General features: G+C 43.7%; 1 protein-coding gene across 1 annotated transcript in view; it reads left to right on the top strand.

The window, feature by feature from the left end:
- Positions 1-19189, top strand: part of LOC126419773 (retinol-binding protein pinta-like) — a 101623-nt gene that overhangs the window by 79932 nt on the left and 2502 nt on the right. Inside the window, exons 4-5 of the mRNA XM_050086946.1 lie at positions 4015-4125; positions 14351-14453. Coding sequence (XP_049942903.1) covers positions 4015-4125; positions 14351-14453 — 214 coding nt within the window. The remainder of the gene's footprint in view (positions 1-4014; positions 4126-14350; positions 14454-19189) is intronic.

The raw sequence follows: 19189 nt of genomic DNA, 5'->3' as shown, positions 1-19189 counted from the left end.
GAACCTGCGACCGTAGCGGTCGCGCGGTTCCGGACTGAAGCGCCTAGCGCTCGGCCACACTAGCCGGCATTGTTCTTGGTGTTGTTGTTGTCATAGACCCGAAGACTTGTCTGATGCAGCTCTCGGTGCTAGTCTATCTTCTCTACAAAATTTCTGCTCTCTACGTTCATTTGAGCTAGCTTATTGTAGTACATTCATGGTCTGCCGTCACAATCATCACCTTAACAGCTACCAAATTAACTATTCCTTGACACCTCAACCGACCCCTTCTGCTAATGAAGTTTTACTATAAATTTATCTTGAGTTTTCATTGTAGTGAATGGGAAGATAGCACCCGTGTCGTTATTTGCAATTATGAATAAACTGGCCTCTGGCTACAAGGATGGTTATTAATTTCTTTAAAGGCTAATTGATTTCGGGAGGGCGAACTGCATCTTCTGGGGCATCTTGAAATATACATGTAACCGATGTTAGGTATTATTTTCTCGATATCACAGGCAGCTGTCATCACCGATCAGCAAACGTGCAAGACCCGCGTCCACAACACCACTCAAAATTACACCTGCCGGCCACTGAGGTGATACCGGAAAAAAATAATACTTCACATCAATGAAACGTATCTTTGAAGGTGCATCGGAATGTGGAGATGACAGTCCAGAAATGATTTAGACGTTAAAAAATTAAAAACCATCCTTACAGCCAGAGGCTAATTTATTTATGAGTGTGTCATAAATTTCTTTTCTCTCCGATTCCACTCATTAGCTTTTAATTAATCATGCGATTTTCTTATTCATTTTTCATCATTATTCTGTAGTTTCACATTTCGAAAACTTCTCTTCTTGTCTATTTCTTACCCCTCCTGAAAGCTTATTAAAAGCGGAATTTCTGTTACAGTGCGCATGAGGAAGCATATGTTATGAAAGAGCACACCCAATCCTGTCTCCTTTTATCAGTTACAAAGATTTGTGAAAAGCATTTGAGAAGTGGAAACCGTCTCGCAAAACGCTCATACTGGCCCAGTGGTACAGTGTCGAAATCAACAACCTTTGTCATGGACATTAAAAGAGAATGGTCTTGTGTTTATAGTCCGTGTGCCGCTATCTACATGGCAGGTGTTCACTTGACACCAGATATGTGCCTTTTCGAATAAAAAAGGGAAATCTTATCATTGATAGTGTGGCTGGATAACAGGTGCTGCAGACGCCAATTCAGGCGAGTCTTTGCACAAATACACTCATGTTCAGAAGAAAAGCTGAACACCTTGAACAACTAGAGCTAGGACATTCATATTCACAGGACATGTATGTACATTAGTATGTTCTGCAGTAATCATTAGCATTTGACCCATGTCGACATCACGGCGCAACACCACTACCGGTAAAATGTACCTACGGCCCTAGTTTTTACTAGAAAACCGAAGTTAATGGATCAGTGTGACTTGGGCAGATGTGCAGGATGCCTCGCAGACGTATACGCGAACCGCACCGCCAAATCAGTGAGTTTGAAAGAGGGCGCATTATTGGCACGAGAGAGTGTGATGCATTCACCTGCGAAATTGCTGCTCGTGTGGACGAAGTGTTTCAGCTGTGCAACGAATGTGTTCAGAATGGTTCACGAAAGCCGCAGAACACTAAGAGATGGATCTGCATCCTCCTCTGGCGCCACAGTGGAACAGTCTAGCATCGTACACTATCAGCGGTTACAGTAAGTCGCCGATTACTGCGACATGGGTTAAGTGTTCGTCGTCCACTTCTCCGCCTACCGTTGACGAATGTGCAGAAACATGCTAGACGGCAGTAGTGAATGGAAGGACGTCACAGGAGACAGGAATGGCATCAGACGGTGTTTTCGGACGAATCCAGGTTCTGTTTGTTTGAAAATGATGGACGTATTTTGGTTCGCTGCTGACATGGTGAGCGGCATCACAGTGAGTGCATTCGCACAAGACATACAGCCCCAACTCAAGGCTTTATGGTACAGGGTGCTATACCTGCGGAAATAACTTCCTGCTACCCTTAGCCATACCCTTTCTGTACAAAACAGCAGACGCAATTTTTCATCAAGTCATTGCACGACCACGTGCTGCTGCACAAACACATGCCTTATTGTGTGTCAGAGGATGTCAATGAAAAATGTGTGGGATATGGTGAAACGACGGGTGCAGCGCTGTGACCCAGTGCCAACCACCACAGATGAACTTTTGGAGCAGTTGAATGTAGCATGGATGGCTGTACCACAGGACGCCATTTGCGCCTTATACGTGTCGATGCCATCACGCGTGGAACAAGTTATCAGGGCCCATGGCGGACCCTGTGCCTGCTACGCAACAGGACACGTGCTGAACCGTACTGAAATACTAATCATTTCTGCAGATCATACTAATGTAGAAGTCCTGCGAACATGAACGTCCAATCTCTTGTCGTTCAAGGTGATCTGTTTTTTTTTTATGAACATGAGTGTAACTGTAATACTTGAAGTAGTAGAGTTGATTCACGACTCACGATGCACTGAACTCGGCTAGCTACAGAAATGCTGTGTTCTTTAGGGAGAAAATGCACTTTTTTTGCTTTTAGCCTCCTATCAGATGGTCAGTGCCCTTTGCCCAACTTTCTGAAGTGATCTGTTTCCATCCCTGGGAGGTGTGCAAAATATTAATCTATGCCTCTCTTTGCCTTTTCATCCGAATAGAAACGTATTCCAACCACAAGTTTATTTGTATGTTAAACAAAATAACTGCTTGTATCCGTACGGCGTACTTACGCTGTCGTAACGCTCAGCCGGTGCACGCCTATCATCGAATGCTGTGCATGAGTAATACACATCTGTAGGTGTTAACTGTTCGCTGATTAGATTTCATGCTGTTCTTCTTTCCTCTTCGCTGCTCCTTCACAGGGATCCCTCAGCATCTGACGCCGTTCACGCCGCTTATGTGCCCTACCAGCCTTGGTAACAACACTAAACGCGAGGAACACTAATACACTCTGGTTGCAGCTCTAATCATTTTCATACCGGCCCACGGTATGTACGTGTACGAAGTTACATCGAAATCCCAACATGTCTTCTGGAAGTTTCACTTTCTTTTTCAGGCAGTGTATTAGGAACTCACGTATTTCCGGGACCGATTAAGATGTCATAATTTTGTTTCAACTCAGGAAACTTGCAAAAATGTCATGAATAAATGACATAGTCTCTGCTTGTAGCTATTTTTATTACAGATAGCTGGACATACTTTGCTATTTCAGATGGACATCTGGGAACTTCTAATTCTGGGATTGTGAATTTTAGTGAGATCCACTTGTGCAGATAATAAAAAAAGAAGTATCAAATCTCCTTCGAGATAAGTGGGAGCATGTACGACCAAGAATCGGAGTATCTCAAAACGTTGATTAGAGATCTGAAAACATACTGTCAGTCTCCGCGCGGCGTAACGGCGTGGTCTAGGGGAGCAGCTCGCCACGGTTCGCGCGGCTCCCTCCGTCGGAGGCTCCAGTCCTCCCTCGGGCATTGGTGTGTGTGTTGTCCTCAGCGTACGTTAACTTAAGTTGGATTAAGTAGTGTGTAAGCCTAAGGACCGATGACCTTAGCAGTTTGGTCCCATAGGAATTCACCACCACTACTGTCAGTCGGTTTAAAGATAAAGTCAAATACTGTATCGAAATATTTCAGTCTCTAAACCAGTTTCCACTCATCAGTCACTTTGTAGCCCATGGAATGATTCTTCGCTTAAGGCTCTGTCAAAACATACGTACGTTTGCTTTATGAGCGTGGCGCCTACCCGTGGAATCTACTTATGGATATAAAACTATTGCGAACACAAATTATTCAAATATAACTCCTGCTCATACGAAACAAAATTTTGTTTCTCAGATTTGCATATATCATGGCAGTATTTAGAAGTGCCTTTTTTAGTTCAAATTTTTTCAATCAGTGCTTTCCAGCCTGATTTCTAAAAGCAGCAACATCAGAAGTGGTAGACATACTGTCAATGACTTTTTGTGACTGTCTTTGTTTCAGGACGCGTACCCCTTCAGGCCAAAGGCGATCCACTTCGTGAATACTCCAAGCTTTTCTGAAGCCATCACAGGACTCTTCCTGCCACTCATGAAGCCCAAGCTCAGAAAGAGGGTAATTATTTTACAGAAGACTAGTTCGAGTACTCAGTTTCTCCCGGGTATAGTTAAGGGTCACTTTTACATAAATGTTACGTTTTATGTTACTAAATAAGCCAGCGCAATGCCGGTAGTTCGTAATTGCAATTTCTGCGTGCTTCGATTCGTCGATTCCCGGGAAGAGCGTTCATTGTTTCATTGTTTCTTTCCTATCGCAACTGTTCTTTTCATAATGTCTCTTTTTAATACACGGTGGTGACTCACGTCAGCCGCGCGGGCCTAGCCGAGCGGTCTTAGGCGCTGCAGTCATGGGCTGTGCGGCTGGTCCCGGCGGAAGTTCGAGTCCTCCCTCGGGCATGGGTGTGTGTGTTTGTCCTTAGAATAATTTAGGTTAAGTAGTGTATAAGCTTAGGGACTGATGACCTTAGCAGTTAAGTCCCATAAGATTTCACACATTTGAACGTTTGAATTAAAGTCATGGCAGAGCGATATGCACTTATACAGATGACGGTAGGTATAAAAGGACATTGCATTTGCGGGGCTGTCATTTGTAATCAGGTAATTCATTCGAAAAGATTTTCGACGTTACTATGGCCACATATAATAATTCCAATCCCAAAGAAAGCAGGTGCTGACAGATGTGAAAATTACCGAACTATCAGTTTAATAAGTCCCAGCTGCAAAATACTAACGCGAATTCTTTGCAGACGAATGGAAAAACTGATAGAAGCCGACCTCAGGGAAGATCAGTTTGGATTCCGTAGAAATGTTGGAACACGTGAGGCAATACTGACTCCACGACTTACCTTAGAAGAAATATTAAGGAAAGGCAAACCTACGCTTCTAGCATTTGTAGACTTAGAGAAAGCTTTTGACAATGTTGACTGGAATACTCTCTTTCAAATTCTAAAGGTTGCAGGGGTAAAATACAGGAAGCGAAAGGCTATTTACAATTTGTACAGAAACCAGATGGCAGTTACAAGAGTCACGGGGTATGAAAGGGAAGCTGTGGTTGGGAAGGAAGTGAGACAGGGTTGTAGCCTATCCCCAATGTTGTTCAGTCTGTATATTGAGCAAGCAGTAAAGGAAACAAAAGAATAATTCGGAGTAGGTATTAAAATCCATGGAGAAGAAATAAAAATTTTGAGGTTCGCCGATGACATTGTAATTCTGTCAGAGACAGCAAAGGACTTGGAAGATCAGTTGAACGGAATGGACAGTGTCTTGAAAGGAGGATATAAGATGAACATCAACAAAAGCAAAACGAGGATAATGGAATGTAGTCGAATTAAGTCGGGTGATGCTGAGGGAATTAGATTAGGAAATGAGACACTTAAAGTAGTAAAGGAGTTTTGCTATTTGGGGAGCAAAATAACTGATGATGGTCGAAGTAGAGAGGATATAAAATGTAGACTGGCAATGGGAAGGAAAGCGTTTCTGAAGGAGCTAGAAGTGTAGGGATATTCCACTTCGGAAATCCTTGGAGAAGTCAATATTCCGAGATCCACAGTGTCAAGAGAGTGTCGAGAATACCAAATTCCAGGCATTACCTCTCACCACGTACAACGCAGTGGCCGACGGCCTTCACTTAACGACCGAGAGCAGCGACATTTGCGTATTGTCAGTGCTAAGAGACAATCAACATTGCGTGAAATAACCGCAGAAATCAATGTGGTACGCACCCTTTAGGACAGTGCTGCGAAACTTGGTGTTAATGAACTATGGCAGCAGACGATCGACCTTAGGGCCTTTGCTTGACAGCAAGAAATCGCCTGCAACGCCTCTCGTGTGGTCGTGACCTTATCGGTTGGGCCCTAGACTACTGGAAAACCGTGACCTGGTCAGATGAGTCGAGATTTAAGTTGGTTAAAGCTGGTGGTGGCGTTGTAGAGTGGCGCAGACCCCACGAAGGCATGGACCTAAGTTGTCAACAAGGCACTCAAAAACTCGTGGTGGGTCCATAACGGTGTTGGCTGTGTTTACATGGAATGAGCTGGGTCCTCTGGTCCAACTGAACCGGTAATGGACTGTCAAAAGTGCGTGTTCGGCTACTTGGATAGCTTTTGTAGCCATTCATGGACTCGATGTTCCGAAACAACGATAGAATTTTTGTCGAAGACAATGTGCCGTGTCACTCGGGCACAGTTGTTCGCGATTGGTTTGAAGAACATCCTGGACAGTCCGAGCGAATGGTTTGGCTACTTAGATCGCCCGACGTGAATTCCATTGAATATTTATGGGGCACAATCGAGAGGTTAGTTCGTGCACAAAATCCTGCACCGACAACAGTTTTGCAATTATGGCCGGCTATAGATGCAGTACAGCTCAATATTTCTGGAGGGGTCTTTCCAACGGCTTGTTGCGTCCATGTCACGTCCAACTGCTGCACTACGCTGGGCAAAAGAAGCTCCGACACGGTATTAGGAGGTATCCCATGACTTTTGTCTCCTCAGTGTATAGTCACATTGTTTTACACTTCGAATTTCTTTTTCTTCCTTTTAGTTTCCCAAGCCGTCTTATCTCTTTGCTGTTTCAGGCGAGATTATGTAAATATTCTCTAACGCTTTGTTCTTTTAGCGACGGATTATCAGTTTTTATTGGTTCCTAAAATAATTCTGACAGAGCGTTATATTTAGAACAAAGCATTTACAATCCCGGTTCCAGAATATTCCTAAAAATGCTAGAACTTTCTATCTTGCTCGCAGTGCTTCTCCTTCTCTTCTCTTCTCTTCTCTTCTCTTCTCTTCTCTTCTCTTCTCTTCTCTTCTCTTCTCTTCTCTTTTCAAACAATAGGTGATTCGACTTCTTCGACCACAGAGGAAATTGTTGCTATCCTTTCCTTAGTCTTCCACTGTATCCTTTACCGACTGTATGTTAAAATTTCTTCTGGTCTTCTTCCTTCTTCTATTCTGCCCGGATGTGAGATGCATCTTTCTTCACTTTCATTGATTCTGTCTCTATTTTAAAAATATTCAATTTTCCTCATTTTTAAGTCCATCCGGTCTAATGTAGCCTTTCATAGGTTTGAAGAATTTCATTTCGGTTTTTCTGGATGTTACCGAAATGTTCAAAACTCGTTACCCATGTGTCTGTCACAGCGTTCACTTTGCAAAATTTCATACGCGTATGTTTCTCATTTTTGTAGATAATTTCCTTCGGCTAGTTCGGCGTATGAGCTAGTACTTATCCAGTTTGTGACCGATGTCACAAAGACCAGAAATTGGCTTTTACAGGCTAATATCCAGTACGAACAGAAATAAGCCTTGGTCACAGACCAATTGAACAAGTGTCTTACTTCCAATGCCTTGTCTGTGACATGACTTACTACAATGATCATGACGTCGATCATAAACTGAGTAAATATCAGGGTATAACATCGATCAACATCTAGGAAAAAACATGAATGAAATTTTACAAAGTGAAGGCTGTACCAATTCAGATCTATGGTCCAGTGTCACGGATAACGAATTATAAATAGTAGTAAGATGGAGAGACCAAAAATTAAATTCCCGAGATCCCTGGAAAGCTGTACGTGTGAGATGTGCAGGAATAACTTAATATTATCCAAACAGAAGACACAATCTTCGAAAATAAAGAAAGAAGGATTTGTTTATGAGTTTTTTTCCTACCACTCATTATTTCCTTTTGTTCATCCTTTTATTCACATTCTGCAGAACATGTTTCGGGAAATAATTACCAATTTCACATGTTTTTACCGTGTGTTATGCGATTTATTAGTGATGCTTTCGATGTATGAGGTGCTGCATTGTTCTGTTATCCGTACCGTAAAAACACGCACAATTTTTAATCCATGATGGATTTTTACATAGAGTTCATTGCGGATTCGGAGAGAACTTCTACTAACGGTTTTCTTGTGGTCCACTTGTGCAGAAACTCACAGATATTAAACATCACATACAATTTTCTGTGGATGGTATACAACAGCAGCAGCAAACGTACTAAAAAAACAGTTACAAAGATATTTTTACATACAGTCAACAAAAAGAACGCTATGGGTCGCCCGCAGTCTGTGATATACTATACTTTCGTACAGATGTTCACCTTAATAATCGGAATCATTATTTGGTACTTATTTCTGTGTATCAGCATTTTTGTTTAGGCATATAATGAAAATCACTGATTCACTTTCCAGTTTTTCAATTAACATTTGGTCTTCACGTTTTTTTGTCTACAGTTCTTCTAACAGATCCATTTTAGACCTTTACTTTGTCGGTGGAGTACTCTTACATTTTGTCATTTTTTCCATGTTAGTACCCCGTATTGTGTGTGTGTGTGTGTGTGTGTGTGTGTGTGTGTGTATGTGTGTGTATGTGTGTATGTGTGAGTGTGTTTGTGTGGCTATTGCTGATGTCGTGATGTTGTAGGTGTGAACTTTACAGTGCTCTGTAGACGTGTCGTAGAAGTCTCTGCCAGTTTGTCCTAGGTGGAAAAAGTAGCAGTTCTGGCACGTTATTTTGTATATTCCAAAATCTGAATACGGGTCACGATTACAGTTTATTTTTATATTAGTTTCTCTTGTAAGTTGTTAGATTTAAAAAATTGAGCTTTTATTGAGTGTTTTAACATATTTGTAGTCTTTCATGCTATTGTACCAATGTGTGGGATGCCAGATACGCATTCGTTTTTATCCTTATCATCTTTGGCGTCGTTTTTGTATGGTAAAAATGGCTCTGAGCACCATGGGACTTAACTTCTGAGGTCATCAGTCCCCTAGAACTTAGAACTACTTAAACCTAACCAACCTAAGGACATCACACACATCCAAGCCCGATGCAGGATTCGAACCTGCGACCGTAGCGGTCGCGCGGTTCCAGACTGTAGCGCCTAGAACCGCTCGGTCACCCCGGCCGGCTCGTTTGTGTATGGATCTTTATTTTGCGTAGTGCTGAGTCAACGATGGAAGCAATGAAGCCATTGGCAACTTCAATCTGTTTCGCTATTCTTATTTCCTGTTGAATGTTTCAACGATATTTTAGTTTCCCTGCGCAGCGTTAACCTACACTGAAGTGACAAAAATCAGGCGGTATCTCCCAACATCGTGTCGGTCCTCCTTTTGCCCTACGTACCGCAGCAACTTGACGCGACATGGACTCAGAAAGCCTTCGGAAGTCCTCTGCAGAAATAATGAGCCATGCTGCCTCTACAGCCGTCCATAATTGCGGAAGTGTAGCCGGTGCGGAATTTTGTGCACGAACTGACCTCTCGAATATGTCCCATAAGTGTTCTGTGGGATTCATGTCGGGCGATTTGGGTGGAGAAGGCAGTCGGCCACTGCGTTGTCCGTGGTGAGAGGCAACGCCTGAAATTTGGTGTTCTCGGCACGCTCTTAACAATGTCGATCTCGGACTATTGAATTCCCTAACGATTTCCGAAATGGAATGCCCTGTGTATCTAGCTCCAGCCACCATTCCGCGTTCAAAAATCCTGAATACCCGTCGTGCGGCCATAATCATACAGGAAAATTGTACAAATGAATCACCCGAGTGCAAATAACAGCTCCGCCAGTGCTCTGCCCTTTTATACCTTGTGTACGCGATACTGCCGCCATCTGGATATGTGAATATCATTATCCTATGACCTTTGTCCCCTCAGTGTATATGCCGCTTGTTTACGGATGTTTGAACGACATGAAGTTGCATGGACTGTGGTGTGGGACACTGCATTTTTCCTATACATTTTCAGCACGCATGTATTGCTGTGCTTTGTCATATTTAGGTCTACGTATCTGATACTTCTGTGCAGTTGTTGTTGCACTGTACATGTAATTGTCTAGTGTACCGTGTCGGAGTAGTTAGGCATGTCCACTATACACGGTGGTCCATCGATCGTGACTGGGCCAAATATCTCACGAAATATGCGTCAAACGAAAAAACTGCAAAGAACGAATCTTGTCTAGCTTCAAGGGGGAAACCAGATGGCGCTATGGTCGGCCCGCTACATGGCGCTTCCATAGGTCAAACGGATACCAACTGCGTTTTTTAAAATAGGAACCCCCATTGTTTATTACATATTCGTGTAGTACGTAAAGAAATATGAATGTTTTAGTCCGACCACTTTTTTCGGTTTGTGTTAGATGGCGGTGTAATAGTCACAAACATATGGCTCACAATTTTAGACGAACAGTTGGTAACAGGTAGGTTTCTTAAATTAAAATACAGAACGTACGTACCTTTGAACATTTTATTTCGGTTGTTCCAATGTGATACATGTACCTTTGTGAACTTATCATTTCTGTGAACGCATGCTGTTACAGCGTGATTACCTGTAAATACCACATTAATGCAATAAATGCTCAAAATGATGTCCGTCAACCTCAATGCATTTGGCAATACGTGTAACGACATTCCTCTCAACAGCGAGTAGTTCGCCTTCCGTAATGTTCGAACATGCATTGACAATGCACTGACGCATGTTGCAAGGCGTTGTCGGTGGATCACGATGGCAAATATCCTTCAACTTTCCTCACAGAAAGAAATCCGGGGACATCGGACCGGCTGAACGTGCGGGTCATGGTATGGTGCTTCGACGACCAATCCACCTGTCATGAAATATGCTATTCAATACCGCTTCAACAGCACGCGATCTATGTGCCGGACATCCATCATGTTGAAAGTACATTGCCATTCTGTCATGCAGTGAAACATCTTGTAGTAACATCGGTGGAACATTACGTAGGAAATCAGCATACATTGTACCATTTAGATTGCCATCGATAAAATGGGGGACAATTATCCTTCCTCCCATAATGCCGCACCATACATCAACCAGCCAAGGTCGCTGATGTTCCACTTGTCGCAGCCATCGTGGATTTCCCGTTGCCCAATAGTGCATATTATGCCGGTTTACGTTGCCGCTATTGGAGAATGACGCTTCGTCGCTGAATAGAACGCGTGCAAAAAATCTGTCATCGTCCGGTGATTTCTCTTGTGCCCAGTGGCAGAACTGTACACGACGTTCAGAGTCGTCGCCACGCAATTCCTGGTGCACAGAAATATGGTACGGGTGCAATCGATGTTGATATAGCATTCTCAACACCGACGTTTTTGAGATTCCCGATTCTCGTCTGTCTGCTACTGGTGTGCGGATTAGCCGCCACAGCAGCTAAAATACCTACTTGGGTATCATCATTTATTGCAGGTCGTGACTGACGTTTCACATGTGGCTGAACACTTCCTGTTTCCTTAAATAACGTAACTATCCGGCGAACGGTCCAGGATACCGAGCAGCATACATAGCACTCGCCCGTTGCGCATTTTGATCACAATAGCAATACATCAACACAATATCGACCTTTTCCGTAGTTGGTAAACGGTCCAGTTTAACACGGGTAATGTATCACGAAGCAAATACCGTCCGCAATGGCGAAATGTTACGTGATGCCGCGTACTTATACGTACGTTTGTGACAATTAGAGCGCCATCTATCACAAAGCGAAAAAATTGGTCCAACTAAAACATTCATATTTCTTTACGTACTACACGAATATGTAATAAAAATCTGGGTTCCTGTTTAAAAAAAACGCAGTTGATATCCGTTTGACCTATGGCAGCGCCATCTAGCGGGCTAACCATAGCGCCTTTTGGTTTCCCCCTTCAAGCTAGACGAGTTTCGTTCTTTGTAGTTTTTTCGTTTGATGCTTATTTCGTGAGATATTTGACCCGGTCACTATCAATGGAACACCCTGTATATTTGTCATCTCCTTTACTAGCAGTAGTGTGTCATCTACACATCTCCTATGGAACACAGTTTTCTTTTGGCTGTTAAACAATTTTTGTCCCCAATTACTTGCATTTACGTCAGCTATGGTAGCAGATGCACACGGTCGCATTGCTAGGTCATCTGGCTGCTTGTAAATGCTGACGTTAAATGAAAAATAGTTGTAATCTAGGATTATCTGCAGGATTTCCCTGAATTCAGTAGTAGTGTATGTGTATGCAAGTTCCTTATGTTTCAGAGTGTTATTTTTGATTTCTGCTACATCTTCTTGTACAGGTATGTTTGAGTAAATGCTGGTAATGTTCAGCGATAAAAATTTAGTATATTGAGGGAGTTCTGTCGCTTTTTGTTCTGCAGCTAGTATTATGTTGTTTCATTTGTATAATTTTTCATCAGTATTTTATTCAATTTATGTGAAGTTTTTTTGCTGGTTTTATTAGATTACATTATTTACGTTTCTGGTTGTGATCTTAAATGTGGTATCTTTGGGTTCATGCATAAAAGGTACTTATTTTCAGTTTCTGTCAACAAAAAATGAGTTTTCCTTAGCTTATCCGTAATTTTATTTTGAGCTTGCTTCAGTGGGTGTTTATCAGTGTCCTGAATGTTACTGTAATAATGTGGAACAATATATATGTTTTGTCTACGTACTCTACTTCGGCCATCATAACTACTGTATTGCTCTGACCGCCGTTGAAACTAAGGATTTAGTGATTTTCACTTTATTATTCCTGTATATTAATGTTTTTTTATCCTTTGTCGCATATGAAGATCTCAACTTTTACTTCCTAATTTCTTTTTCAAGAAGCTTGCTTACTTTATGATCTATTGCTGCGCTTCTGTTTTAATTGAATTTTGCAGCACCAGTTACATTTTTACTTGCAACTACGGTATGCTGATGGTTATTGTATTTTAGTGCTTTTTAGGGTATATTTTCCCCCTGGTCGAACTTTATGGCTCAGATGGCTCTGAGCACTAAGGGACTTAACATCTGAGGTCATCAGTCCCCTAGAACTTAGAACTACTTAAACCTAACTAACCTAAGTACATCACACACATCCATGCCTGAGGCAGGATTCGAACCTGCGACCGTAGCGGTAGCGCGGTTCCAGACTGTAGCGCCTAGAAACGCTCGACAACTCCGGCCGGCCTCGAACTTTATAACTGTATTGTTGATCACTACGCACAAAGATGCATGTTTTAAAATCAGCGTGTTCAGTGAATGGTTGCCCGGTTTCCATTGAACTTGGTGTCGGTGGATGTGGTATATTTACATGCTCATGGAAACAGAGCTGCACTACATGCACAACAAGACATAGGCGTGTCAACTAGTGCTACCGCCTCACCTACCAACATTATCCCCATTAGCAATGAGCTGATTGGTGTTCGACTTAAGGACTGCGCTTCCCATGTCTCACATGCACTCAGGACTTTCTTGTTGTCGTGCTCTTCAGCCACCTGACACTTGACGTCTCGAAGTTCGACCACAGTACTTTCATCAAGTAAAAATTTTTGAAACATTTTATCTTTTTTCATTTGGAAAGTCTGTGGTTATGTTAAAAAAATTTTATATAAAGAAACAGTCCCAACCGCATAAAGATGTTTACTTATTTACTGATAACCGGTTTATACCAAAGTTCTGGTAGCAGTGGTTATGTCCATCTTAGAGTGGTGTCTGTATATCGCCATCTTCACCAGACGCGATGGGTATTGTTTTCTTTTAAGTATTCTTTGATGTACCGTGTTCCTTTTTGTGCTTGTATTTTAATTCCCCTAAGTATATTCATGTTACTCTCTTCAAAGGGTGGATATCTGATGAAGGCCAGAACAGTGACCGAAAATGGTCAGCAGTAAATAAAGAAACATCTTTATGTAGTTGTAGGCAACGGCCTTGCCGCAGTGGATACACCGGTTCCCGTAAGATTACCGAAGATGGCCGCCATTTGGATGGGTGACCATCCGGGCCGCCATGCGCTGTTGCCATTTTTCGGGGTGCACTCAGCCTCGTGATGCCCATTGAGGAGCTACTCGACCAAATAGTAGCGGCTCCGGTCGAAGAAAACCATCATAACGACTGGGAGAGCGGTGTGCTGACTACACACCCCTCCTATCCGCATCCTCAGCTGAGGATGATACGGCGGTCGGATGGTCCCGATGGGCCAATTGTGGCCTGAAGACGGAGTGCATTTTTATGTAGTTGTGACTGTTTTATTATATAAAAAACTTCAATCAAGTTATAGGTGCCACAAATTTCAAGCCGTTCGGCTAATTTCATATTTCGTGGCTTTTTCTAAAATGGATCAGAGCGCCTGGATACAATAAAAATTTACACTTTTCCGTACCCTGAAAAGTCTCAAAAACTTTGTATGTTCAGACAGTTTTTTCTCAACACCTATCTTTTTTACGTTGAATGCCTCCTAATTAGAAGAAATTCATCTCCACAGTTATTATACATCGATGTCTACCGTACTGAATGTCTCTATTCTGATGGATGTGATTTGCAGGTTGTGATTCACTCGAAGCTGGAAACGCTGCTGAAACATTTCAGTAAGGATATGCTTCCCGACATTTACGGAGGAGCAGCTGGCACCTTTGAGGAAGTGACGGGTGAGTACCGACGCATTTTTAACCACAAGAGTTTCTGCGGCCACAGTCAAGCACCAAGTGCTTCGCGGACACTAAGCAGTATGGTTGCTGATGTTCAGATACTCAACAAAGGGCTACTATATATGATTCGTTCACTCTAAGCTCTATACTTTCCAAAGTACACTCATGCTCGTAAATTAAGGATAATGCTGATACATCGTGAAACAACGCTCTGGTGGGCGGTTTGCGGGTTTCAATCACCTCGGGGTATGACCATGCGGTGCATTTGACCTGCGGTCGTCGCACGGTGGCGCTGGCAGCAGCCCACATACGCAGAGGTGTATTGGTGCATGTCAGAGTACGGTGAAGCGAGTAAGCGTGCAGACGTTTTCAGACGTGCTAATGGGGACTGTGTGTTGAAAATGGCTCAAAGAACACATATTGATGACGTTATGAGGGGTAGAATACTAGGGCGACTGCAGGCTGGTGAAACACAGCAGGTCGTAGCACGGGCCCTCCGTGTGCCACAATGTGTGATCTCAAGACTATGGCAACGATTCCAGCAGACAGGAAACGTGTCCAGGCGCTACAGTACGGGACGTCCGCAGTGTACAACACCACAAGAAGACCGATATCTCACCATCAGTGCCCGCAGACAGCCACGCAGTACTGCAGGTAGCCTTGCTCGGGACCTTACCGCAGCCACTGGAACAGTTGTCTCCAGACACACAGTCTACAGACGACTGAACAGACATCGTTTATTCGCCCGGAGACCTGCAAGGTGCATTCCTCTGACCCCTGGTCACAGGAGAGTCCGTAAAGCCTGGTGTCAAGGACACAGTACATGGTCATTGGAACAGTAGTCCCAGGTTATGTTCACAGACGAGTCCAGGTATAGTCTGAGCAGTGATTCTCGCAGGGTTTTCATCTGGATTGAACCAAAAACCAGATACCATCCCCTTAATGTCCTTGAAAGGGACCTGTATGGTAGTCGTGGTTTGATGGTGTGGGAGGGATTATGATTGGTGCACGTACACCCCTGCATGTCTTTGACACAGGAACTGTAACAGGTCAGGTGTATCGGGACGTCATTTTGCACCAGTATGTCCGCCTTTTCAGGGGTGCAGTAGGTCCCACCTTCCTCCCGATGGATGATAACGCACGGCCCCACCGAGCTGCCATCGCGGAGGAGTACCTTGAAACAGAAGATATCAGACGAATGGAGTGGCCTACCTGTTCTCCAGACCTAAACCCCATCGAGCACGTCTGGGATGCTCGCGGTCGACTTATCGCTGCACGTATTCAAACTCCTACGACACTTCAGGAGCTCCGACAGGCACTGGTGCAAGAGTGGGAGGCTATACCCCAGCAGCTGCTCAACCACCTGAACCAGAGTATGCCAACCTGTTGTGCGGCCTGTGTACGTGTGCATGGTGATCATATCCCATATTGATGTCAGGGTACATGCGCAGGAAACAGTGGCGTTTTGTAGTACATGTGTTTCGGGACGGTTTTCTCAACTTATCACCAATACCGTGGACTTACAGATCTGTGTCGTGTATGTTGCCTATGTGCCTATGTCATTAGCGCCAGTTTTGTGTAGTGCTACGTTGTGTGGTACCACATTCTCCAATTATCCTTAATTTATGAGCATGAGTGTATTACATGTAAAAATATGATTGACTGCACTAATATGAGGTTTGTCCGGAAAATACTTATAAAAGTTGAATAATAACTTTATTTTACAATTATTCAGGTATTACAATATGGTCTGCTTCAAAGTACTCGCCCTGAGACGTGATACACTTCTGCCAACGCCGTTTCCACAGTTGATAACATTGCTGAAAGTCTTCACTTGTGATGTTCAGTTGCCGTGTCGTTTCCGCCTTGATGGCTTCCACATCTTCCAAGTGCCGCCCCCAAAGCAACATTTTGCATTTCGGGAACATGAAGACGTCACACGGGGCTAAATCGGGTGAACAAGGCGGGTGGTCTGTCACGGTGATTGAGCTTCGGCCCAAAAACTCGCGCACAACGAGCGACGTGTGAGCGGGCGCATTGTCGTGATGAAGGATCCACCTGCCCCCTTTTGCCAACTCCGGTCGAACTCGGGCCACACGAGCTCTGAGACGTGTCAGAACTTCAACGTAAAAATTTCCGTTCACTCTCTGGCCGGGAGGGACAAATTCTTTGTGAACAATGCCCCTAGAATCAAAGAAAACAAGCAACATTTTTGTTCTCGGTTCTCCTGCTATTTTCCATTCCCTGCTTTGAGATTTGAGCTCGACATCGAATTCGTAAGCCGGCCGGTGTGGCCGTGCAGTTCTAGGCGCTTCAGTCTGGAACCGCGCTACCGCTACGGTCGCAGGTTCGAATCCTGCCTCGGGCATGGATGTGTGTGATGTCCTTAGGTTAGTTAGGTTTAAATAGTTCTAAGTTCTAGGGGACTGGTGACCACAGATGTTAAGTCCCATAGTGCTCAGAGCCGTTTGAATCGAATTCGTAAAACTAGGTCTCGTCTCCAGTGATGACTCTGTTGAGAAAGTCCCCTCGTTCCTCTGCTTCCAACCAATCCTCACAGCACTCAACCGTCTTTGTTTTCTGTTCTGGCGTCAAGAGTTTCGGTACGATTATCGCACACAGTTTCTTCATTTCAAGTTTTTGTGTCAGGATTTCGTGAACGATTGTTTTGGGGATTGACAGCTCGTCAGCAATCATTCTGACTGTCAATCTATGGTCTTTAAGAACACAAGCCCGAATTCGTTCAACATTTGCATCGGAACTCGATGTCGACGGGCGTCCTGGGCGAGGGTCATCGTTCGCTTCTTCTCGGCCATCCCGGAACCTTCTTAACCACTTGTTCACGGTTGGTTCCTTCAGAGAATTGTCTCCGTAAACCTGTTTCAAACACTCAAAAATCTCACGGCCGTTCTTGCCTAGCTTTGCAAGAAACTTGATGTTGACGCGCTGTTCCTCAATCAGAGAGAGCTCCATGCCGACGGCAGGTGATAAAGGGTAACTGTCAACAAGCTGCCACACACTCCCACCTTCATGCAGAGTGCTCTGACTCGATCTGAGAGTTGATGGGATTGATTACAGCAGTAGTCCCGCCTGGCAGTGACTGCAACCTGTACCATAAAGACATTATTCAACTTTTATACAAACCTCGTTGAACCGTTAACTCATCGAGTTTGCGTTTGCACTGGCCGCAAGACACACGTTCACGTAGTAGTCTAAAGTTCGTTCCACATGTGCTGTAGCAACATCCTGCCCATTTTCAACACAACAGCTCGGTCCTTAATGGTCATTTTGTACCCGGGATAAGTGGAGGGGGGTCAGAGGAGGTGGGGCAAGGGCACAGAGCCACATCATCCTCATCAGTACGCCCAATCCGGCGATGCGGAAGTAGGTTGTTTAGGTAGTGACGAACACCGATGCTCCAATGAGAGGGTGTCCTGTCTTTTTGGAAGACGAAAGCCTCGGAAACAGCAGTCAGGTGTGGAAACAAACACAACTACAACGTATCACGGTAAGAGGTGCACATCAGAGACTTGTCACAGAAGAAGAACAGCCCACACCGCTTCGTCTGTGACACTGCACAGAAAACGTGAACCATCGCGAACCTCGATCATGTTCCACAATTTCTGAGGATTTTCAGAGCCCCACACTCTCATATTGTGTCGGTAAATCTTTCCATGTAAATGGAAGGGTGCTTCGTCGCTGAATATCAGCTTGGAGGCCAAATGTTCTCTTTCCTTGCCCTGTCGCCATTTTGTCAAGGCACTGAACTCGTAACGCCAACAGGTGGTCACAATGCAAACTCGGAGAGTTTACGGTTCTTTCCATGCGTCAACCATATTTGTACATGTAATATTTTGCAAAATACAGAACTCTGAAAGCGAATGAATCATTCATACTAGCCCTGTGTTTTACAAGGAGGAGCTTACCGTCAAGCACTCTCATGCCTAAATGTGATGACTCACACAAAAACGTCGTCTGCATAAGATCAGTCGTTTCATGAAAGAGAAGTAGTCAGATTAAGTGCGTTAATGAATATAAGAATTTTACTGGCCTACGACACTAAGTGCCCGGTAAAAAAATGTCAAGTATCGGGGAGACATGTTTGAATACGACTTCGTACATGTACAGACCATCGGCGGGTGTGGAAATGATAAGAATTGCATTTTTCTGTGACAGGTAGAACGGTACGACGGGGCGGTAAATAAAGAAGTGCAGTTGAAGAGAGTTCACATGAATGTGCATATAAAAACGTTGATTAGAAATGTTATTGCAAATTTTGACTCTCACTTAAGTCTCAGGGGATGAGTTCCACACTTGGTGCATTAGTACACTTCCACACCAGCGCATTAGTTATAGTTTTTGAATCAATTATTCACTCAGACATGAGTACAGTTTATGCTAGGGAACAAAAATTAGGTGATTGTTATAGCAAATACAGTTTTTCACGACACAGTTTAATCACTATTTCTTGGCGTTGTTCTATTCTTTCACACAATGAAATTAGCACTGGTGAGACGGTTTACAGTTTTACTTTAATAATAATTTGACTCCGAGCCCCCAATAGCAGTAATGTAGGCTGCTATAAACGAAAATTACTCAATCAATTCGAACAGAACCACAAGTCCCACTGTCCTCTTGTTCTAGCAGTTTTGGCGCGAAATCACAGATCGCCACATGTTCACTTATGCCGATGTATACCTCGTAATTCGTACTCACACAAATAATCGTAACACTTC

Source organism: Schistocerca serialis, chromosome 9, assembly GCF_023864345.2.
Source record: "Schistocerca serialis cubense isolate TAMUIC-IGC-003099 chromosome 9, iqSchSeri2.2, whole genome shotgun sequence".
NCBI classification, from domain to species: Eukaryota; Metazoa; Arthropoda; class Insecta; order Orthoptera; family Acrididae; genus Schistocerca; species Schistocerca serialis.
The sequence above is the reverse complement of the archived record's forward strand: the minus strand, read 5'-3'. Positions and strand labels throughout refer to the sequence as shown.